The following is a 23,056-nucleotide window of genomic DNA, read 5'->3' as shown; positions in this document are numbered from 1 at the left end:
TAATACCAGCTCTTTCCTCCGCGTGCAACAGGGTGGTGAGGTCGAGGCTGCACAGGACCTCGCGGCAGCACAGGGCCGAGGAACCAGGGGCCTTTGGCTTTCAGAGAAGAGACAGACCGGAGGCCCTGGAGAGAATACCCTCAGCTTCTTCACCATCGCCCTACCCGTATCGGTGGGAGCCCAGAGAGTGAGGCGAGGGCCTGCTCTGGGCAGGGGGCAGGATCCAGAGGACAGTACTTCAGTTCAGACCAGCACGGGCCCAGGGCCCCGTGGGGGCTTTATTTTGACACACTTTGTTGCAATACAAACAGTCCAGAAAGAAAAGTCATGTCCCTTTGGGGGAGGAGGGTAGGGAAGAAAAATGGTCTGTTGCTTGGGTGCCCAACCCACAACTCAAAGGGGGCTTGGACCCAAACTGCCAGCATGGCAGGGGAAGATGGCACCAAGGATGACACAGTGCATGGCCCAGCTGCTAGAGGGAGAGGCCTGCAGCCCTAGGCCCCTCCAGCTCTCACTGGTGGGGTTCTGTCCAGGCCCCTGAGCCCAGGATGGTGCAGAGGAAGAAAGGTGAGCCCAGGAGCCTGCTTCTGTCCCTCACAGCCTCTGCTTCCTTGGTCAGCACTACGCCCACAGTGTCCACAGTCACCGACCAGGGGAGAAAGGGGCAGAGAAACATCTCAGGAGGGGACAGAGGGTCCTGTGGTCCAGAGCAGATGGTATGGAAGGACTCCAAGACACCCAGGAGAAGCAATCCTCCCCCTGACATCCAAGTGATGACTGTAAAAGGGGTGGTGAGACAGGAGAAAAGCACTCGGGCCTCCACCCTAATCCCAAATAAAACCTTTAGGCACCAGGTAAAGTTTCTAGCCCTTAGTAAGACCCAGACCAAGGTCCTTCCCCTCCCGCCTGCCTTCTCCTAGTACTCAGAGGCCACTGGTGGCAGCAGCAAATCCAGCATCTCTCCCCCAGGGGCTGGCCGATGGCAGAATTTTCTAGGTCTCCCCCACTGGCTCCAGAGGACTGAGGCCCAAGCCCCCAAGCCTCCAGACTACCAAGAAGGATCCTAGAGCCAGCCAAAAGCCTCATACTTTTCATTTTCTCCACTTGAGGAAGGGCTGGACCCAGAATAAGCCATCCCGAGGGAACCCTCTCCCCTTTACTCCCAGTGTGGCTGGAAAGTGAGCAGCAGCTTTGGGGGTGGGATTAGAAGGACAATAATCGAGCACACAGGGGAGAGGATGTGACGGGAGGAGAACAAAGGGCTCGGTCCACAGGCAGAGGACAAGGCTGGCACTGACCATTCCCCTCACCCGAGATCCTCCAAGGCCACCCCACTCACACACCACACATAGAAGGTAACAAATCCTCCCAGCTTCTACCAGGCAAGCCTCCCTGGACTGAGAATCATGGGGTTCTTGCTGTCACCAACATATGCCTGAGCCGTGGAGCTTACATCAGTAGGAACCGTAGCGATCCTGGGGTGGGGAGAGGAAAACACAAGGTCAGCATCTCTAACCTCCAGCAGCTTTCCTGCGTGCACGTGCCCTTCCCACCACACAGACAGACACACACACACCCTGCAGCAGAACCAAGTGCAGGCTCTGTGCACCCTCAAGGAAGGAGTCCACAATGAGATGCAGTGGGTGATCAGGCACCAGTCTCACCGCAGCAGAGATAGTTTCATATTTATTGTGACTTGGGAAGGCGGTTGTGGCCCAAACCCAAGGGGGAAGCCCTATCTGAACTCACAGAGCTGGGGAGGGAGGGAGAAGCAGTGGTAGAGGTGACATGACTAGGGAACAGTTGAGTGTGGACATGGCATTGTCTCTGTGTGAGGCCCCAGCCCTGGTACGGAGCTCAGAGAAAGGAAGCTACCCCTCCAAAAAAAGAAAATACTATCTCTTTCTAAGACTGAGAGGGGCTACCCAGGAGCAGTGTCTGAATGTGGGTGAAAAGGCAAACCTCTAAGCACTATTCCTTAGGCCACCTCCCAGCCCAGGTCCAGCAGCCCCAGCCTCACCTGTAAAGAATTCATCACACCATTGGCCAGCACAGCCATCTTCCCAGCCACAGACTTGACACCCTGCTTAAACTGGGCAATGTCAGCTGTAGGGAGCACATTCCCTAGAGATACACTACCTGTAAAAGCAAGAGAAAGGATGACCCAGAGCCCTGCAGGAAACCCTCCCCAGCCGACAGTGCCCTCCAGCTCTGCTGAAAGACCTCAGCGGTGCCTGCCAAGCCACTGGGGCCTTACCTGCTCCATGAGCTCCATCCACCTCCCCAAAGAGGTCTGAAGAGCTGATGGCGCTGCTGCCTGAGAGCTGCTGGAGCCGAGACCTTGCTTCGTACTGTGGTAAAGAGAATGTGAGGCCTTGGGATCTTATGGCCAATGACCCCAGGCCCTTACAGGCCAAGCCAACCTAGTACTAATGCCCAAAGCTCTGGCAAGGAGGAAGCTCTTGCATCTACTTGCTGCCTCCAGCCATGGGCAGACAATTCCACTTACCTCCGAATCCATCTCCCGCCCAAAGAACATGTCAGATGAAATGGCTTTGGCTCCTGCAAATTTCTGACGTGCTTCACTGGACTCAAGGCCTGAGCTCCGGCTCTCTATTTCCCTCCGGTTTGTGGCTCTGAGAGGTGGATGGAGAACAATGTCTCTAACCCTTCCCGTTGCCATCAGGGGAGGCAGAGTACAGAGTAAACCAAAAAACCAAACCCCTGTGCCGTCGAGTCAATTCTGACTCATAGCGACCCTATAGGGCAGAGTAGAACTGCCCCACAGAGTTTCCAAGGAGCGCCTGGCAGATTCAAACTGCCGACCCTTTGGTTAACAGCCGTAGCATTTAACCACTACACCACCAGGGTTTCCAGAGTACAGAGTACAAAGGCCAAAAAAGTACCAATGGCCTTTACTGATCTTACTCAAAAAAAAAAAAAAAAACACTGGAAGATGTCTACCACAGCTGCATTCTGTCTGTGGCTTTGGAGCCCAGGGCCCTCTCTCTGGATGAGGAGCCTCCCTTCTCCACACTGAAGCCAAGGCACCGAGACCTCATGTTACTACACTAGGCAGGAATGAGTACGTCTGGAGGGCCTGGGCTTGTGCCCCAAACCCTCTAACTGACATTACAGTGTAGGAGATTGTAATGTTACTACGGTTACTCCTACTAGTTAGAATTTACCTAACACTGGGGTGACCATGTCTTGATTTGCCTGTGACAGTCCTGGTTTATCCCTACCTGCCTGTCTCCTGTCCCCTCTTTTACTTTCAAAAGTACCCTGGTGTGGATACCTCACACTGAATGTGCAGACACTGGGCTAGGTTTTTCACAAGTTTCATTACATTTCGTCCTCCCAGCAGCCCTGTGAAGTAGTCACAAATGGATGATTCACAGATAATCTGTCAACTAACACATTAGGGGGGAATAAGATTTTTTTTTTTTAACTGAAATAATAAATAAGATGGGACCAGAGACACCTAATCCTTGGGAGGTCAGTACTGAAGCATAAAATCAGGCCCCTCCTATCAGAGAAATGGATCCTAAGTAGAAAAGGCTGCCCGGTCCTCTGTGACATTAAGCACAGCTCAAACCAAAGCTTGCTTCCTGCACTGTCAAATACGGATCATGCCCTGGAGCCACTAGCCACATGTGGCTACTTAAATTTACCAAAATCAAATTATTCAGCCCCTCAGTTGCACTAGCCATATTTCAAGGGCTCAGTGGCCACATGGCTAATGGCTACTATAAGGGACCAGTACAGACACAGAACATTTCCATCATCACAGAAAGTTCTACTGGACACTGCTGTCCCAGACCACTCTACCTTTCTGAAATAGGCCGGATGCTTGAGATGGTCACTTCTGGCTCCTTCTCCTCCACCCTGTCCATTCCCCAGGTAGCATCTGTGTCCCAGCGGGAACCAAAACTTTCCCCCAAGGAGAAAGGGTTGTCCTTGTACCTGGGGAGACAACAGAGTGGCTCAGGGAAGCGTGGTGAGGAGCATCATGGCAAAGTCTGCCCCCAACAACAGCCTTACTTTGGGGGTCCAGAGGCAAAAGTACCAACGTCATCAAACAAGTCCAGCTGCGAGCGGGAGGATCTTACACTCGCTGGGGTCTCCTGCTCAATCACCTGCATTTCAGACAGCGCTGAGTGGGAGACAGAGCTGTGGGGAAAAGCAGAGCCAGGCGTGAGCCCAGTGGTGAGCTTCAGTGTCACCACACAAGAGAAGATGTGCTGCTGACATAAACCTGGCTTCTCTCTCCCTGGTCACCAACCAGGACCTTCTCTCCCTACCAGTGCACAAGGCTGGGCCAGGCACGACTGCAGGTACCCAGCAGGTCATGAACCAGGAATGAGTAAAGCAGCTGGGGATGACCCAACCGAGAGTGTACTGTCTAAACTATCTACACATCAGCTTTGTTTCCTCAAAGCATGGTTTCCCTGGCAAATGACCATATGCCTGTTAGAATTTTAATAACAATGTCCTTAAAAACAACTCAGACTTGCTACACCATGAACCATATCCTTCACTGAGACAAACACACACGCACACACAAAAGGAAAAAGATGAAATGTAGCCCAGACCCAGGGAAATGAGTCTAGTGACAACAAAGGGTAAGTTCTTAATTATCTATTCCATATTTGTTCATTTAAGACGAAAACATTTCAAAACATAGAGCCTGGCCTTATGCATTAAGACCTGGATCTGATGTCTGGTTTCCCAATGAGAAGGGGCATCAGATTGGGTAGACAATACTTCCATTTCCCCATCTTTCACGCACCATAGACACTTAAAGGATCAATTTGACGTAAATAAAATCACTTAAAACCGCATACAAATTTTAGCTGAGAGAAGAGCAGGCGGTAAATATTTTGCATTGGGGCTTTAAACAGGGTAGGCTGGATTAGGTTTAAATAAAAGACTCTATTGTACTGCAAAAAAAAAGGTGTGTGTGGGCATGTGTGTGCATATACACATGCATATACACACTTTTTCCCCAGGCTTTTCGCAGCTGAAAAATTGTTCACACTTGTACCCAATAAATCCTATATGGCCAAGACGTGGGAGGGGAGGAGACTAAAGTCCTTTTCAGGATTCACATTTTATGTTTTGCTGATTAGCTGTTAAGTAGTGACAAACAGACTAAGAGGGAATAGCTTAAATCCAGCTGGCCCAAAGACCCAACCATATCTTCTTCTGGGGAAACAGAGCACAACGGCTACAAACAATGAATTTGGAATCCAACAGGCCTGTGCTCACAACCCAGCTCACCAACCACTAGTTTTGTGGGCTTCAGGCAAATTGCTTAATTGCTCTGAATCTCACTTTTCTCACCTGGAAAACCAGTGTAACGTTCCCTCCTACACAGGACTCTTACGTTTCAGTAAACGAGGCCAACAGCAGAGCTCGTGCCTCTCTAAGGAACAGCCACCACTTGGCACCAGCTAACTGCAGCCAGGAATGACGGCCTTGGCACTGTCAGATGCTCCAATTTTTTCAGAGAAGTCAAAAATCTAGATTTAATACTGAAGTCTCCAATGTTTAACTTCTAGTGCAAGCGAAACACATCAGGGAGTGGTGTGCAACCCATTTTGTTTTTTTAATTAAGAAAACCACGGCGACATAAGCCCAAACCAAAAAAGGCCCATTGTCATCAAGCCAATTCCAATTCACAGCAACACTACAGGACAGGGTAAAACTCCCCCACAGGGTTTCCAAAGAGCGGCTGGTAGATTCGAACTGCCAACCTTTTGGTTAGCAACCAAGCTCTCAACCACTATGCCACCAGGGCTTCATAATATAAGCCCAGTGGTTCTGAAACAGGAGAATACTGCCCAACCAAAGAGCATCTGAAATGGGGGGGGAGGGGGGGTTGGGGGGTGTTACTAGTGTCTGGAAGTACAAGTGGCACTTAGCTGATAGAGACTAGGGGTGCTAAAAGCCCTGCAATTCTCAGGGAGGTCTTGAAAAACAAAAGAATTGTCCAATCAGCACCTCCATTAAGAAACACCATGCTGGTACCTTGGATATAGCATAACAGTACCTGTTCCTGTGTTTCACTCATTCAGTACTTATTCAGCACATACCTACTATGTGCCAACAAGCAATGATTTATTCAGCGTCAGAGAAAGGATAAGCCTAGAACCCCAAACTGCTGAGAAGAACCTGCAATAGTTCCCAGAAGAACAACGGCTTTTTTCTACCGCATCCCTGGGCTAAGCCTCACCTTCGGGACACCAAGCCCATGCCCAGTCTCTCTGCCTGCTCTCGTTTCTTCCCCTCCAGATTCTGTAGCTTCTTCTCCTCTTTCTTACGATCAATCTGGAGTTCCTGGTAGGCAAGACGCATGGAGGCAACCCTTGGAGGAAACAAATATGTCAGAGGCCAGCACCCATCCTGACCTGCCTGCCCACCCAGCCTCCTCACCTCTGCCAGGCTTGAAGCTCAGCACATGAGGCGGGGCCCCTGGGGTAAACTCACATGGACTCCTCGGCCTGCTTCTTGGCATCAGCTGCCTGCTGCTCCCGGAGCTTCTCCGCCACCTGGGCCTGCCGCTCAATCTCACTGAAGCTCTGGCTGCTCACCTTCTGGGCCCCAAGGCCTTTCTTAGCACCCAGCTAGGAGGGAGAATCAGGTGATGTGGGGCCTTGCCAACCACAACCTCATCCAGTCCCTCTGGCATGGGCACTCCAGCCACACTCACAAGATACGGGTTTCTTCTTAAAGCTCAGGATAAGAAATAGGAGCCCAGCCAACATGCCCGGAACAGAAAGGGGCTCTGTGGGAACTAAGCACGAGCCATAGCCTGTAGACCGCAAGGCCACTCACACAGCCCCAGCAGAGGCCTCCACCTGAAGACAGCAGCTGACACTGACTGGTGCCTGGTACACGCTGAGCACTCTGCTAAGCACTCAGTGTGCACAATCACACTGTCTCCTCCCAGGAGCCCCTTGAAGGTAAGGACCTTCACATCCCTTTCACAGATAAGATTCAGAGATGTTAAGTACCTTTGCCAAAGTTACATGGCCAGTAAGTGGTAGAGTCAAGAGGATGAACCCAAGCAGGCTGGTCCCAGCTCCTAAGAACAGTACCACACTGCCTCTCCCCACCTACCCCTTTCTTAGCTGCTGCTGGCTTCTTCTTGCCAATGATGGAGGTTTTCAGTTCTGTGTGAGAAAGAGGACAGGCATGAGCTAGGCCAAAAGCAGGCAGCAGCCAACAACTCAGTCCACACCATGCAGCTTCACAGCAAGAGCTTCTAGAAAGAACAGCTTCAGGCAGGGGAAGGCAAAGCTGCCACCAGCTCTATCCAGGACAGTCCAAGCCAAACACAGAGAGGTCAGGGGAAGTCCATCTCCCAGCAGATAGAGACAGAAGCCTAGACCTGAATCACCATAGCCAGTCAAAAGTCCCTGAGCCACCATGAAGACTGCTAGGTGGGGGGGCAGATGGCAAACACGAGCCTCAACCACTAGAGCAGGGAGCTGGCAAGCAAGAAGCCAGGCTCCCTAAGCGGCTGCTCGTTACCTCGGGCAGGAAGGGCCCCTTGAGGTGACAGAAACATGGACTCTGGAGGAGAGACAGACTTGTGGCTAACAAGGGGCCCGCCCCAGAGCCTCCATTCCATACAACTCCCAAGCCCAGAAGCCTGAGTTATCCCATAGGCCTCTACAGGGCCCAACTTCAGACAGAGTCATGCCAGCCTTCTTGTGGGAACAATCTGACAGTCATTCCTCTGCTGGCTTCCTCCCTAACCCCTGAGGGTCAGCAGAACAAACTGAGGTCAGTAAGTGATTGTTCACCCTGAACCAAGTCTGAAAGGACACTAAGGAAAAAGTAAAAGGTGAAGGGCAGGCCAAAGACTGGCCAAAAAGGGCGAAGGTCACCTCCAGCCTTCAGCAGCTCAATGCTGTACCGCACCTCACAGAAGGTTAGCAATGGACCAACAACAGGCTGGCCTGGTCTCAGACCCCAGGGCTAGGAGCACAGTCCATGCTGGCTGCCCCACACTTGGCCAGACCCAGCCCTAACCCACAGGTAGCCCAAGTCTTCCACACCAGCACACCCTGGTTCATCAATCCAAAGTGTCTGGCTCTAAGGTACTTGTGGTCAATGCTGCAGCCACCATTTCAATCAGTCCCCACTCCAGAGGTCAGATGCTCAGTCTCTTGTGGCCTCAGTCCACACAACCAGGCAGCAGCAGACCTAAACACTCAAGGCCCACACTCTCCCAGCCTACCCCACACCCACCAGCTGGCATACTGACCCAGAGAGGCTTTGGGTGAGGTGGCCAACAGGTCTGCGTTGGGGCCATGCTCCAGTTCTGTGGGTGCAATGGCGGGAGTCAGTTGTAAGCCTCAATGTTTCCTGTGACTCCCCCTGCCCCACTAAGGGAAGTGACAGGAAAACCGTAGGAGCACTGGCTTTACTCAGATTGCCAAAGCTGCCAAAAGATAAAAGGAATACCCACCACTTCCTCCAAGGAACTGGGATGAATCTCAACCCACCCAGAGAGCTAGGAGACCCCACTCCTATTCCCCCGGCCAGTGTCCCCTTCCTTTCCCAGGACCAGGACACTTGGTTGGAATCCGGGCTGAACTCACGTGCCAGGCCACTGCTCTCTGCAGGCGGGACTGGCTGCTGGGTCTCTGAAGGCTCAGTGGCTTGTGCATCCCAGACAGGGGGCTGAAAAGAAGGCCAGATCACAGAAGCCTCAGTGAGCCACTCCTGCTGGCAAAGAGCACCAAGAACCTACAAGTACTTATGGGTACAAGGCCCTACTCCAAGACCATGAGGAAAAGAAACCGTAGGTTAGCAAGCAAATAAAACCGTGGTTGCTGGTTACTGTGGAAGAAAGAAGCAGGAAACTAGTAGCCCTCTCCACCCCCCCACTATTTACTTAGAGCCAGAGCCCATTCCTCTAATTTAATAACCATTAACAATTACTGGTTGCTTACCATGTGCCAGGCCCAAGTCTGAGGGCTTTCCACATATCATTATTCCACATTTCATTATCACAACAAACCCAATGAAATGGATACATCTCCATTTCAGAGAGGTTAAGTGACTTGGCTAACATCACAGAAATGCAAAGTAAGGAGCAAGGATCCAAAATGAGACTTAAGCACCCAGTGCCAGGCAAGAGGAAACCCTCCTCACAGGGTTGGGCACAGGGAGGGAATCCTTTCATTTCCCCAACCTCAGTGCCTTCCTTATAGTGAAAGAATCCGGGAAAAATTCTTTGGGGATCTTGATTTCACTTGGGCCTTCAAGAAGCTTCTCCTCCTCCTATCTCCACTTTGTAAGGGTCCACTCCTAAGAAGGGATATGTTGTACCACTATTCATGGAAGATGGGAATACCTGGCCCACCCAGCAGGCAACAGTCACCAGCTCCGTGGGTCCAGACATCCCCGTCCATGGTATTGCACCAAAGTGAATGCACTGGTTGTCTGTGATCAAAAAAGGCCTTGACCTTGTAAGTAAGCCACTTATCAGGAACAATTATGGGAACCATTCCTTGCAGGCACTCACCTGAGTGTGTTCTGTGAAGAAATCAGAGTCCTTTTTCTCTGGGGAGTGACTGGGAGCACTGCTCATATTGTCTATCCAAAGCTAGAAGAGAAAAGTCACCCCTGGAACACAAGGTTCTGAATTCTCCCACTCTCACCCACTATCCCACCCCTGGAAACAGGCACTTACATCAGTGCCATGCCTAGCCAGGGCCACACTCCCCATCTGCCTGATCTTCTCCCGGTACATCTGAGCAGCTCGGCTGTTATACTTGGTGTTGGCATCGCTGGCTGTGCATCCATGTTGGCGGAAAAAAGCCGTCTGAGGAATGAAGAAAAGAGAAGAGTGTGCTGTAGGTGATTCTCACCAGACCACAAATGTACTGGCTGTAGAAAACACTCTCTAATAACAGCCCAGTTATTATTTATACAGGATTGATATCAGAAGTTTTACATAGAAGTTGAGTTCCTCAGAAATTACTGCAAAAAAGACTGATATGACTGACTGAAGCCCAGCCCTCATGCCTGAGGACAACAGGCTATACCCACTCTGCCCATCCTTCATCCACAAAGCCTTGGCCCCAACTCCCTTGGCCTCTCCCTAAGAACATCTGTCCAGTTTGGTTTGAATCTGAAACCCCTTTGAAAAGAACTGTGACCAATCTCCAAGTTTAGAGAATAATGTTCAGTGTTGTTACACACCGACTAAAGAACCCTCTGAACAGGGTAATGAAGGAGGCCTCCTGGGAAGTCATGGTACAGTTAGTACTCAGACAGAATGGCGAGGGGGGTTGTAGAAGGAGCGTTACCGCATTGGCATTCCCGCCGACCTGCATACACCTCAGCTGGAACCAGTTCCAGTTGGAATCCAACTCTGTGGACCTGTGTGCAAGGGCTGCATGTCACCCACCGGCAGACACCGGGAGAAAAGCTTCCCTGGCAGACCCACACCTGTCATTTGGCCCCAGGCTGCTGTGAACACCCAGGAAGCATTAAGTAGCCACCACCCTCATTTCCTCCACTCTTCCAGTCCACGAAAGCTTTGCTCTCCATTTATTCAAAAGGGTACTAATTACTTCCCCAGATCCCAAAAGAGGTCGAATTTCCAGGCACGCAAGCTTTGGTTTGGGTTTCCTCTTAAGTACGGCCACAGTCTCACTTCTCGGTCAATATATCAGTAACAACAAGGTCAAAACAGCTAACTCTTTCCCGCAAACTAACGCTCAGGGTCTCAAGCTTGACCTCCAGAAAATAATGGAGTTTCGACCGAGGCGCAAAAAGCCCACAGAAGCGGTTCCCTCCCGTGGGGGGCTACCGGGCTCTCGGCCCAGAGGTTGACCATGTAGAACTGAGAGAGATCCTAGTCGCGGCAGCCACTCTCCCTTGCTGGCCACGGCCTTGGCCGGCAGGGTGGGAAAAAAAGCACCGCAGCCGCGCGGAGGCCCCACCTGATGAAGCTGACATGGACGCCCAATGAGCGGTGAACCCCGGAACAGTCAATACACAAGAAAACACCGTACGGGATGCTAGCCCAACTCGGATTCTTGGCGCCGCAATCGAAGCAGGCCTGGTTGGAGAAGGCAACGAGCAAACGGTCAGAGGCCCCGAGTCGAGGCCGGTCGCTGACATCCCAGGAAAAGAGCCCACCCCGCCCCTCTCCTTCCCTCAGGCCCCAGAAGTGCCGGGAGAGTCCCTCTGCCAGGACTAGGTCCCGCACGCCTCCCGCTCAGGCACCTTGTTGGTTGGAATCGCGCGAAGCCTCTTAAAAAGTGTCTGGATTTCGGTCTTGCTCGGCTCCACCGCCATTTTCTCTCCTTCCCAGACACAACCGCGAACGACGGGTCCTGTCGCGGGCCAATCTTCGCCTGGGAAGGCGGAGTAACCGGGTCGGCCTCGACCCTGCCCTTGTCAACCAAGGGGTGGTAAGATTTAGGCCCGATCTGGACCAATGAGCAGCCGGCGGAACAGGAGCAGAGACGTCAGCAGCCCCGAGCTCTACAATGGTCACCAGAATAAACGCCGCGCCGAGCCGTGGCCAATCCGCGGACAGGGCGGAGCGACGGCTCGCAGGCTGGCCCAAACTTCCTTCGGTAGTGTTCCTCTGACATTTCAGTTCGCCCAGAAGGTGGAGCCACTTCTCACGAGGCGGCGCTACAGGAGGTCGGGACAGAGGCTTGAGCTCTGGCCAGTTACCGATTGGTGAGTAATAATTAACGTCCTGCCGAGCACTCGTTGTCCGACCGGCCTGAACGGGAAGATATATTGGCCGGCTCCCCGCGCAGCGCAGAACTCAGGCCCCAAGGCCCAGCTTCGAGCCGTGGCAGCTCTCCACTCCCACCCCAGGTCAGGGTCCCGAAGTTCCAGAGTAAGTTCCTAGATGGCACACCCTGACTACCCTCATCCCGTAACATACTATAGGCCGACGGACACCCGTCCGTGCCTCGCTCCAGATGCCCTCTGGAGGCCTGGCAAGGGTGGAGGGAGTATCAAAAAAGATGCACACAAGCCTGACGGTTTTTTTTTTTTCTTCCAACTTTAATACACACTAGAATAAGCCACAACACAGGATGCTGCTAGCCCAGAACTACACTCACCCCAAGCCCACCCCAGGAACTCCAAAACACAGAGGCCAGGAACTGGGTCCACAGCTCCTGGGGAGACCAAGGTACCCCCGAGCCCACTGTCACTTTCTGAGTTCCCCATCTTGCCCTCAATCTAGACTCAGCTGGCCATTCCCTACCAGTCTCTTCCTGGACACAGGCCCCTCCCCTCCCTGGGTCGGAGATTTCTTCCCCCTCAGGGGACAAAGGGGTGGCAGGGGTGCCATGGGTTCAGGGCCCTCAGGAGGGCTGTCTGGGAGAAGCTGGGCTCTGACCCAGGGTGGAGAAATGTGGCAGGAGGGCCATGAGGGCAGGTCAAGCCCCCACACACTCCACGTAGTTGGCAGGGTACAAGCCAATGCGGCCACTCTGCAGCTGGCCCTGGCACCAGCCCTGCTCATCCTCCTCGCTCATCTTCAGCAGCTCCTCCCCTGGGGGAAAGAGGATTGGTCACTACCAATTGCCCTGGCCCAGCCCCCATTCCTGCAACTGGGTCAAGGACTGAGCGGGAAGGGGCAGTGCAAGAGCCTAGCTAGAAGAAGAGATATGGCTCAGACAGAGGGGATGAAAGTCAGCAAGTTGCCCGACCCAAACCCAGAAGGCAGCCATCGGGCCCCAGCAGTGACTTGGAGAGTAAGGTAAGGACTTAGAGAGGACACTCTTCACTCCTGGGCGTGGGACCCAGAACAGCCTTGAGAGTCAGAGTCAGGCTCGTAAGGGGGAACTTAAGCCTGGAAAGGAATAGGAAAGGGGTCCCAGGGTACCTGCTCGGAAGCTCAGCTCATCAGCTTCCTGGCCTGCGTAATCATAGAGTGCCCGCACTCGTACCCCGGTGGCAGTCTTCCGGGGACTCTCCTCATCTGACCAGTCCTCATCCTGCCTGCTGTTGTAGAGGGAGGCAGAAGGGGGTCAGGCCCAGGAGGCAGAAGGACCAGGGGCCTAGAAAGCCCACGACTCGGGCAAAGAGCTTACCCCCCATCAAGGATCCTTGGAAAAGACAGGGTGGGGAGGAGCTGCAAGATTTTGGTCCCACCTGTGCCATGCACAACTGAGCTCAGAGGTAATTTCTGCCACATACAGCTGATGTGCCATGCATTTCCCATGTTCCCTCCACTGCCTCCTGGGAAACGCCTGGCACATCATGGAGAAGGACATCATGCTTGGTAAAGTAGAGGGTCAGCGAAAAAGAGATGGATTGACACAGTGGCTGCAACAGTGGGCTCAAGCATAATAACCGCTGTGAGGATGACGCAGGACCCGGCAGTGTTTTGCTCTGTTGTACATAGGGTTGCTATGAGTCAGAATTGACTTGACAGCACCTAATAACAACAGAGCTGATGTGAAGAGGCAGCAAGAGGGAACGTGGAAAATGCCTGGCAAATCAAAACCACTATGAAAACTACTATTATTATAATGACTAAGTAGGCCTTAGGAGCCCTGGTGGCACAACAGTTAAAGCATTCAACTGCTAACTGAAAGATTGATGGTTCAAACCTACCCAGCAGCTCTGCAGGAGAAAGACCTGGGCGATCTGCTCCCATAAAGATTATACTCTAGAAAACCCTATGGGGCAGTTCTACTCTGTCACATGGGGTCGGTATGAGAATCGACTCAACAGCACCCAATAACAACAAGTAGGCCCTAAGGCCCCAGCACCAATTTTTAACCCCCCTTAGGCACGAAGGGCATGAAGTGAAGGAGATAGAGCAAAGGAGAGGAGGGTAGGGGCTGTTTCTTTGGCACAGTCAGGCTCCTGGCTCTCACCCTGGGGACCCTGGGGGCTGGGGTGGGGGCACAGTGCCATCTCTTGTGGGCACGATGCTGGTCAGGGTAACCTCATCAGGGCTCCGGCCACCCTTCTCCTTCCGGCTGATTGTCCTCTGTGTGTCCAAGGACCACTCCTGCGGGGACAGTGCTTAGGGTCAGGCTGGGCTGCAGGCTGTGGTGGCAGCCAGGATCATCCAGACCAGCCGTCACCAGAGCCTAGGAGAAACCCACTTTAGCCCAAGCCCTGGCCTCCCTCCTGAAGCCCAGGCTGAGCCCAGTAGGAACCCCCACCCCCACCCTGGCCCCACCAGCCTGGAACACATGCCTCAAACTGTGGCCAGTTCATGGCCATGCCAGGCCCATGGGTGCTGCGCCACCAACGCAGGTCCTCTTCATCACTGGCTGCCTCAATGCTCTGGTGCAGGTTACGGTGGAGCTCTTGGAACCTGTGCCCCAAGGCACAGCCCTCAGTCTGGGAAGCCCTGGGCCCTAGCACTCCCAATCCCATTCAGCCTGGTCTGAACCCAGGGGAGATGAGGGAGACCCAGAACTACCCCCATCTCCACACCCACCCCGCAGGCCACACCTCTCATTGCTGGAGAGGTCCAGGTGCTGGTGTAGGGTGAGCAGAATGTCCTTGAAGAAGAGCAGCCGCTGGCGCTCGGCAGCCTGGCAGGTCTCAAAGGCCTGCTCCATGTCCTCCATGTAGCGCGGGGTGTAGCGATGCAGCTCGGCCAGCGTCTGCTCATACTGGGTTTTCATCTGGGTGAGAGGGGAGGAGCCTGGTGAGGATGAGGCCTTCTTCCACCCAGCACTCCACCAGTATTTACTAGGCTTGGCACCAGGGGCAATTAGCCCTGAGACCTGGCTCCTGCCCTCAAGAACCCTGGCAGGCTAACAGGGGAGGTGACGTTCAGCAAGAGCAGCTGTAAGTGTCTGGAGAGAGTAAGACCCAGTCACCCCATGGAGAGGGGTGGGAGAAATCAGGAAAGGCTTCCTGGGGGAGGTGGAAACTGAGTAGCACCTCAGATGAGGGGGTGGATTTGGATATGCAGCGTTGGAAGAAAGTGCACTCTGGCCAGAGTAGGCAATGTCAGAACTTGTTCCAGGTAATATATTGTGAAAGAAGCGAAGCTGGAAGGGCCTCCTTAATGGCTAAAATTATCCCACAGCCTAAAATCCCACCGTTTCTCTCCCTGGGTGAACCACCATCTTTTCTCAGGTTCTTCTTTAAAGGATAATCTGAAGAGAGGGTGGCAGGTGAGGTCTAAAACAGTAAGAATGCTGGGGGTTGAACTTATATGAAATATCTAGAATAGACAAATGTATAGACACCTAAGTGTGTTAGTGGGTAGCAGGGGTAGGCAGGGGGAGGGGGAAGGGGGGGAGTCATTGCTTAGGGAACACTGAGCTTCTGTGAAGAATGAGGGAAAAGTTTGGAAGTGGACAGTGAGTGGTAACAGCTGAACAACAAGATGAAGGTGATTCATGTATATGGAAACAATGTTGAACTGGTAAATGTTTGTTATAAACATGTTTATCACCATTTTTAAAAAAAGGTAGAATATGTCTGCCTTGAGCATTATGCTCTTTTAAGAATTATCTATGTGGGATCAAATTGACCACAGCAACTGGAAAGATTAGATAGGAACCTTAGAGGCAGTGAGTTTATGTTAATGAGGGAGGAACAACTCAGAAAAGGAGGGTGAGAATGGTTGCACAACCCAAAGAATATAAGCAATGTCACTGAATTGTACATGGAGCAACTGTTGAATTGGTGTATGTTCAGCTGTGTATACTCTCAAAAACAATGACGACAAAATAAATAAGATTTTAAAATAAATAAATACAGATCCCTGGTTGTGCAATGCTTAAGCACTCCACTGCTAACCGAAAGGTCAGTGATTCAAATCCACCTAGTGGCTCTGCAGGAGAAAGACCTGGAAATCTGCTTCCATAGAGATCACAGCTTAGAAAACCCTATGGGGCAGCTCTACTCTGTCACATGGGGTCGCTATGAGTCAGAATAGACTCAGTGGCACCCAACTATAACAATCAAAAAAGAGAAAGAGTGCTGGGGATTGAAAAAAACATTCCAGAAGCCTTGGCGTGGCCAGGCCACGCTTCCGGCTGCATGTACCTTCTCGGCCTCCTTGGTGCAGCGTTCCACTCGCTCCTGCAGTTTGCGCAGCTGCTCCTGGGAGACAGCACTGTCTGCCTTGGAGTGGCTCTCCCGAGTCTGGGCTGTCTTCTCATCCTTCCGAGCCGCATGGTAGCTCTTCTTGGAAGCCTCAACCTAACACACATGGGGACAGCTCTGGGCCTCAGAGGCCATACTCTGGCCCCTTTTAGCCCTGTGCAGACCAGGAAGGGGCCTCCTTGGATGCCCACCCACTCAGGCTTACCTCCTTCAGCCGCTTAAGCCATGGCTTCTGGGCCTTGCGGAAGCTGTCCTCAGCAGCCCGGCTCTCTCGGAAGCCACCCAGTACAGGCCGGTGGAAGGCCCCCCGCTGCCAGGCACGCACCCGATCGCTGTCTTGCCCCTGCAGCTTCTCCCGTACCTCCAGGTGCAACGCGCTCAGCCGCTCAGCTGCCGTGAAGAAGGCATGCCAGGCCTTCTCCAGTGTGCCATACTGGGGGCCTGCAGAGAAAGACAGAGCTTGGGCCAGGCCAGGGCATCACCCTAAAGGAGCCCACCCCTCTCATTGGGTGCTGCTCTGGGTGCCAGGCATGGGGGCATCCAGAGGGAGCAGAGATGAATGACAATGTGAGCTGCTGCTTACTGAATGCTGCCTCTGCCTTGACATACGAGCTTTCACAGAACACTTGCTACAACCACCACCAGGAACTCAGTGTCATCATCAACATTTAAGAGACAAAAAACCGAGTCCCAGAGAAATGAAATACACTACTTGCCCAATGCCCTACAGCTACAAGTGGAGCTGGGATTCAAACCCAAGTCTGCTGCATAAACCACCACACTTTATTGCCACTGCAGGAAGAACCAGCGTCCACCCTCCAGGAAGGCAGCTTGTTATAGAGTACAAAGATCCCAGGTCCCTTGCCGGAAGCTCTGCCTTGCTATGTGACCTCAGCAAGTCCCTTAACCTCCCTGATCTTCAGGTTTTTCCTCTATAAAATGGGTTGAACAGGCACGTGTCCATCATACTCTCTGCCGTGGAGTTGATTCTGACTGCCCTACAGGAGAGACTACAACTGCCCCATAGGGTTTCCAAGGCTGTAATCTTCATAGAAGCTAGCTGCCACATCTTTCTCCTGTGGAGTGGCTGATAAGTTCAAACCCCTGACCTTTTGGTTAGTAGCTGAGTGATTTAACCACTGCACCACCAGGGTTCCTTATCTCCACCATAGCTTGTTTAAAAAAAAAAAAAAAAAAGTTGCCCTCGAGTCAATTCTGACTCCTGGAGACCCACTGTGAGGCAGAGTAGAACTGTGCTTCATAGGGTTTTCAATGGCTGATGTTTTGGAAGTAAATCACCAGGCCTTTCTTCCAAGTTGCCTCTGGGTGGACTTGAGCTCCAACCTTTCAATTAGCGGCTAAGCCCGTTAGCCATTTGTACCACCGAGGGACTCCATAGCATTGTTAGAAATATCGAAATAACTCGTGAAGGTGCTTGGCAAACTGTAACAGAAACCACTGTGAGGAAAACCAGGAGGATCTTCCCTCTTTAAAGGGAAGGCAGATGTGGAAGCCTCAAACTTCCACAAAAGGCACACAGAGAAGCTGCCCTGGTGTCCCCGCCCTCAGCAACCCTCTGCTCCCTGCCAGGCCCAGCGCCAGCTCACCCTTCTCCACGGCACCCCTCCATTTGCGGGCCCAGTCAGCCAGCTGCTGGGCATAGGCCTTCTCGATGCGGGCACGCTCCTGGAAGCAGCTGACTAGGTCCCCACACAGACGATACCCGTCCTCTACCCGCTGCACCGTCTGCCTATAGTTGCCAGCCTGGGGCAGACATGAGAAGGGTGGCATCACTGGGGAGAAGCCCCCTTGCAGGCTGGGGCTGACAGGTAGGTTCCTCCCCTGGAGAGGTGGCTCAGCCCTAAGACTGGTGGGCATTTCAGTGCCACCTCCCACAACCGGGACCCAGCTGCTCACCTCCCAGAAACTGCCTCCTAGGGCCTCCCCTCCAGCCTCTTCCTCTGGAGCCATGGTATCCCTGCAGCACGGAATGGTGGCGGATTTGGGGCTGTGGAGGGCAGAGGGGTAAGCAGGGAAGCTTTTTGGGATAGGAACAGACTCTCTCCTCCCCCCCCCCCACCCCTCACCACCTTGCGATCTCCACTAGCCAAGGAACTGTCAGAGCTAGGACTTAGCAGACAGGGGGCTAGAGGTCCCCAGAAGGGGCCAGGGTAGGGGCATGGATGGTGATTTCAAAGCTCCTTCTCTAGCCCTGGGTCTGCCCTTCCTCTCCCCACCACCCTAACACATACCTGGGGCCAAAAGATCACTTCAGAGGCTTGCCTGGGCGGCCAACTTTCAAAGCTGCCACTGTGACTATGCCTGCAAGCTGACAAGAACAAAGCAGGGGTGAGGGCAGAGGCTTAGACATCCAGGGCGGTGCCCAGCTCCCCCGATATAGCAGCTGCTGTCAGAAGCGCCAGATTCCAGCCAGGAGAATGCCAGGCGGGTCACACGATCCTGCCAAGGATTAGGTGGCAGGCGGGGGTGGAGGTGGACAGAGGTCCCCACTCCCCAGACTGCAGATGGGAGAAGAGGCCTCCTACCCAGGCCAAGGCCCGTTACCTCTCCTTGAATGACAAGGCTGATCCCAGGCCAAGGCTGAGGTGCCCAGACACACCCAGCAGCTCCCTGTGCTGGAAGAGCAGACGGGAGCCAAGAGGCCTGGGTCCTGCCTTGGCCAGGAAGCTCGGACAAGTGAATTTTCCCATCCTTGCTCCCTGCTCCCTGCCAGATGGAAACGCCTCCACCTGGGTGGCTTCCCTTCCAGGGTTGTCATAAGCCTCAAACCAGGTGATGAACAAGAAACATGAGGGGGCAGACCAGCACTAGGAGACACTCCTTTAGTCCACAACATCCACTGAGGTCCCACAGGGCTCCAGGGGTGATGAGTCACGAGCAGCTCAGTCTTGGGCCCCAAAGCCCATAGTCTGAGGCAGGATGGGGAAGACAGGTGATCAGCCAATTACAACAATGTTCTCCAGAACTGCAGAGAAAGGCAAGGCAAATTCCAACAGCCAAGCCACCTTCCAGGGCCTAGAAGAACCAGAGGCACAAGGCTGCTCCCCTCCTGCCTCTGGGAAATCCTTCTTCCTCTGAGCAAGCCCAGGGCCCAGGGAACACAGCCAAGCCCAGGCGGGTCAAGTGTGTGCCCACTGCCCCCCAAGCAGGGCTCTGTTACAGTGCCCTTCTCTAAACTGAAGAACCTTTATTTGTTTTTTAAAACTCAAATTGAGGCACCTTCCCCATAGTCTGTCCCTTTGTCCCTCTATCCTGTAGGCTCCCACAGCCCCTTGTAACTGCTCTGTCAGGGTATATACCCCACTGGGTTGTGACTCATAGGACAGAATCTGTCCCCAGTCATTCACAGAGACTTCCTGAGGATCTGATTTGTGTTTTCCCAGATGCTGGGATCTGTAATTGTCAGTTGAATGAATGAAGCCCATCAGAAAAAATGAACCCCATCTGAAGAGCAAAAAAACCTGCTGGCTGGCTGGCTGGCTGGCTGGAGCAGCTGTGAAGGAGCTTGGCCTGCTAACAGGAGGGAGGCCTCTCTGGAGCCCCAGTGGAGAGTGCAGGGAGCAGGGGGCCCCTGAGCACAAGGCAAGGAGGGTCCTCAGCTCTCCAGCTTACTTCCTCTTGTGTCTGTCCCACTTGCCTAGAAGGACTTGCCAAGCAGCTGGAGAGAAAGAGAGCTGCAGCCTTAATCACAGGGCCTTCAGAACTGTCCCAGTGGGACATCAAGGGACTGGGGCCCCTGCCTGCTTCAGCCTCTGTGCTCCTGGGAGAGCTGTCCCCCACCCGTTCCCTCTCTCTGGCCCCAGAACAGAGCAAGCTGTGTGTGCTGGGGTGGCTGGCACTGCTCCCTCAGGCCTCCCAGAGCAAACACCAGCCCCAGCCTCAGGCACAGCCAGGCCTTACAGCCCCCACCTGATCAAGCAAGCAGTGGGGATGGCCCTGCACCTTGCCCCTCCCTCTGCCCCCCCCCGCCCTTGGGGAGGGTCAGCACCCTGTGCCTCCTGACCTAAGCAAAGGCCCAAATGGGTTCCCAGAACACCCTCCACCACAGGCAAGAGCTCAGAAAGCAGAGAAAGGCAGCTTCCCAGTCCAGGGAGCCAGCACCTACTGGGCCAGAGAAGACTTGGGGACTTGCAGGGGTCTCCCCACAGCTGCCTGGGCTAAGGAAGTCCTGAGGTTCAGCCAAGCACCCACCTTCTCTACCTGAAGCCCTAAGGTACCCTCACCCAGACAGCCCTCGCCTCTTCCCAGAAGCTGGGGGCATGCCCCTGGGAGGGAGCACCGCCATCCTGCCCTGCCCATCCCTCTATCCTGAGTCACAGGCTGTGGCGCCCAAGGGCCTCTTCCCTCTGCAGCCCTTCCCAATCAGCCGGTAACCCTGGGATTCGAGGACACAAGGAGGGGGCGGTCTGTGGACACTCAGAGGGGCACTTAGACTAGAAGGACAAGAACAGGCCGACAGGGCGACCGCGAGCCTGGGGGAGGGGGTGGCCTGGGCATGGGGGAGGAGGCAGGCCTGGGGAGGGGCAAAACACAGGGGCACTTTAGGAAACCCAACCTGCCGGCTGAGGTGCCTGCTCCGTGATGACGCACTGCAAACCCCGAGCCTCCACTCCAAACCCCCGGGCCGAGGGCTGCCCGGTCCCTGGCCTCAGCCCCTGTGGAGGCGCCCCTTGATCAGCCCCGCCCCGCCAGTCCCGCGCAGCGCAACTCGGGGCCGGCGGAGCCCACGCGGGGCGGCCGGGCCAGGCCTCACCATGGAGGCTCTGGGCTTCTCCGCCAAACTTGTTGAACTTGGTCTCGGCGGGGGTGGGGCTGGCCGGTCACCGCTTGGGGGAGGGGGCAACCCCTTGCCCGGGCTGGGGCTGGCCCTGCAGTGGACTGCAGATGGTGGCCCGGGACGCGGCCCGAGAACTGGGGCTCCTGGCAGGGGACGGGAGTTCGCCGGGGAGCGAGGCCCCTTCTAGGGCCCCAGAAGATGGCCCTAACCCCCGCCCCGACGCCCCCTCCCCGGCAGGGTTGTGGAGCTGTGGGATTCGCTGCGTCGCGGACGAGACGCCTAACGCTGGTTGGCAGCCCTTCCCGTCTCCGCTTAGAGCGGGTGGCCGGGGGCTCCCCGCTGGGAATCGGTCCCACTGCCAACTTCAGGGGCCTGAGAAGAGGGCAACGCGGGCCGCGGTTCCCGCCGCCGCCGCCGCCCGCGCGTCCCCCGCCAAGGCCGCACTCACCGCGTCTTCCCGGGGCGCCTTGGGTGGGTGGGGGTCTGACCACGCTCCGGCCCGAGTCCTGCCGCTTGCCGGCCCGGGCTGCCACCTCCCGGAGCGCGCCGGGCCCTCCCACGGGAGGCCCGCCCTCGGCCCCGCCCTCTCTTCGCTGCCGCGGCCCCCACCCCGCGGGCCGGCGGCGGGGGTACAGGGGCTGCAGACATCTCGGCGGCCGGCGGCTCCGGGGGCGCGGGCTTGCGGGCTCAGCTGCCGCGTGCGGAGCTCCAGGACCGGCTCCCCGAGGTGGCGCCGCGCGATTGCGGGAGTCAGATTTCGGCTTTGCCCCTCCCCGGCCTTTGCAGAGCCTGGGAGCCTGGTGGGCACCGAGAGGGACCGGGCCTGCCCAGGCACCCCTTGAATCCCCGGGGTTTGGAGGAAATCCTGCCTTATATCTTTTGCAGAGCACAGCTTTCTTAGCCGTTAGCTCATTGCGAGGCTCACAACCACTACTTTGTAAGCATCAGGATTCCCATTGTACAGATGGGGAAACCGAGGTTCAGAGGCCTTCAGCAGCTTGCCCATGATCTTCACTGGGACAGAGCCGAGACTCCAAAGCCGTACTCTTTCAGTGCACAGCCCTGCCTGCCAATCTGGGGCTCATTCTGAGACCCGGGGCACACACACAGTGGGGGTGGGCCAAAAGGCTTGAGCTCCTCCTCCTCCCTACTGTCGTTCCCAGATTTTGTACCTCGATCCATTCTTAAATTCCATCTCTCCTCCAACCCCTTTGTCAGTCACCAAGTTTGGCAGATTTTTCCAGATCACCACGATGCCACCCCACCCTAAATAAATCACTTCTTCCTCACCTCCTCTCCCCCCTCCCGGGATTTTTCGGAGTCTGCCCCTCTGTTATTTATATCCACTGGAGCGGTCCAAGAATGTTCCGAAGTTGACCTAATCGCCACCTGCTCGGCCTCCCTGCCCCCTCCAGCTCCCTCCTGGGCCTGGTGACCCAGCGGCCGTGCTCCCCGCGAAGCAAGGCGACAAGGGGCGAGGGCCAGAGGGGTCGGACGCCTGGGGGCGCTCAAAGGGTCCCAAGTGGCACAGATTGGCTCCAGGTTGGCCAGCCCCCTGCCCGCCCGGGAAAATGCGCCCCCAGGGGGGCGGCCTCGCTCTGGGAAGCCCACTGGCCAGGATGTTCCCTCTCCAGCACGTACTCTTCCTTCCCACCCTCCTACCCCCGCCCCCCGGCTCCCTAAGGACTGTGAGTCCATGTGCGCGGATTTTTAACAGGCAGCTTTAAAAATAGCAAAATTGTGTTGTTTCTAAATCAGGGAGGAATCACTGAGGCATTCTTTATGCAGATGAATCCGCTCCCAAAATGCATAGGGGGCTAGAGGAGCCTGGGTGGGGGCAATTTCAGGAGGTCATATTAGTTGCTGAAGGCTAACTTGCTCTGCAGTCCTAGGGGAAGGGTGAAACTGCCCGCCTAAGACATCTGTGGGCCAGGGGTGCCCCTGTCCCTCTGGGGCATCCACCTTTGACTTGAGGACTCCAACCAAGCATGGCAAATCACACCTGAGTAGTGGATCTCAACTTGGTGCTCACAGGGTGTGTACCCAGCAGGATGTGGCTTCTGAAACCAGTTTCAACACCCACTCTATTGGGGCTTAGACAAGTCTCTTCTCTCCATATCTGTTTCTACGTCTATTAAATGTGACAGGTGACCTGGCAAACCTCCCACT

At 54.7% G+C, this 23,056-nt stretch overlaps 2 protein-coding genes across 4 annotated transcripts; both read right to left on the bottom strand.

Moving 5' to 3' along the window:
* Nucleotides 1–237: 237 nt before the first annotated feature.
* ARFGAP2 (ADP ribosylation factor GTPase activating protein 2) lies at nucleotides 238–11,474 on the bottom strand. Of its 3 annotated transcripts, XM_064288183.1 has the most exons (16): nucleotides 11,257–11,472; nucleotides 10,971–11,089; nucleotides 10,332–10,404; nucleotides 9,713–9,844; nucleotides 9,545–9,625; nucleotides 8,616–8,697; nucleotides 8,279–8,335; nucleotides 7,126–7,178; nucleotides 6,493–6,629; nucleotides 6,239–6,370; nucleotides 4,045–4,173; nucleotides 3,832–3,966; nucleotides 2,510–2,636; nucleotides 2,258–2,351; nucleotides 2,021–2,139; nucleotides 238–1,475 (listed from the first exon to the last, which is right to left on the bottom strand). In XM_064288183.1, the coding sequence occupies exons 1-16, from the start codon at nucleotides 11,326–11,328 to the stop codon at nucleotides 1,455–1,457; spliced, it is 1,563 nt and encodes a 520-aa protein (XP_064144253.1). In that variant the 5' UTR covers nucleotides 11,329–11,472; the 3' UTR covers nucleotides 238–1,454. The 3 variants fall into 3 exon arrangements, with proteins under 3 accessions (XP_064144253.1, XP_064144254.1, XP_064144256.1); XM_064288184.1 differs by lacking the exons at nucleotides 10,332–10,404; nucleotides 10,971–11,089 and having other exon boundaries at nucleotides 11,257–11,474; XM_064288186.1 differs by lacking the exons at nucleotides 10,332–10,404; nucleotides 11,257–11,472 and having other exon boundaries at nucleotides 10,971–11,086.
* Nucleotides 11,475–12,036: 562 nt separating this feature from the next.
* Nucleotides 12,037–21,437, bottom strand: PACSIN3 (protein kinase C and casein kinase substrate in neurons 3). The gene is made up of 11 exons (XM_010592081.3): nucleotides 21,336–21,437; nucleotides 18,342–18,418; nucleotides 18,007–18,097; nucleotides 17,697–17,853; nucleotides 16,295–16,530; nucleotides 16,030–16,185; nucleotides 14,476–14,651; nucleotides 14,215–14,335; nucleotides 13,887–14,023; nucleotides 12,887–13,005; nucleotides 12,037–12,553 (listed from the first exon to the last, which is right to left on the bottom strand). Exons 3-11 carry the CDS (start codon nucleotides 18,058–18,060, stop codon nucleotides 12,438–12,440), a joined length of 1,272 nt encoding a protein of 423 aa, XP_010590383.1. The 5' UTR covers nucleotides 18,061–18,097; nucleotides 18,342–18,418; nucleotides 21,336–21,437; the 3' UTR covers nucleotides 12,037–12,437.
* Between the last annotated feature and the right edge of the window lie 1,619 nt (nucleotides 21,438–23,056).

This window comes from Loxodonta africana, chromosome 7, assembly GCF_030014295.1.
Source record: "Loxodonta africana isolate mLoxAfr1 chromosome 7, mLoxAfr1.hap2, whole genome shotgun sequence".
In the NCBI taxonomy this organism is placed as follows: domain Eukaryota; kingdom Metazoa; phylum Chordata; class Mammalia; order Proboscidea; family Elephantidae; genus Loxodonta; species Loxodonta africana.
The sequence above is the reverse complement of the archived record's forward strand: the minus strand, read 5'-3'. Positions and strand labels throughout refer to the sequence as shown.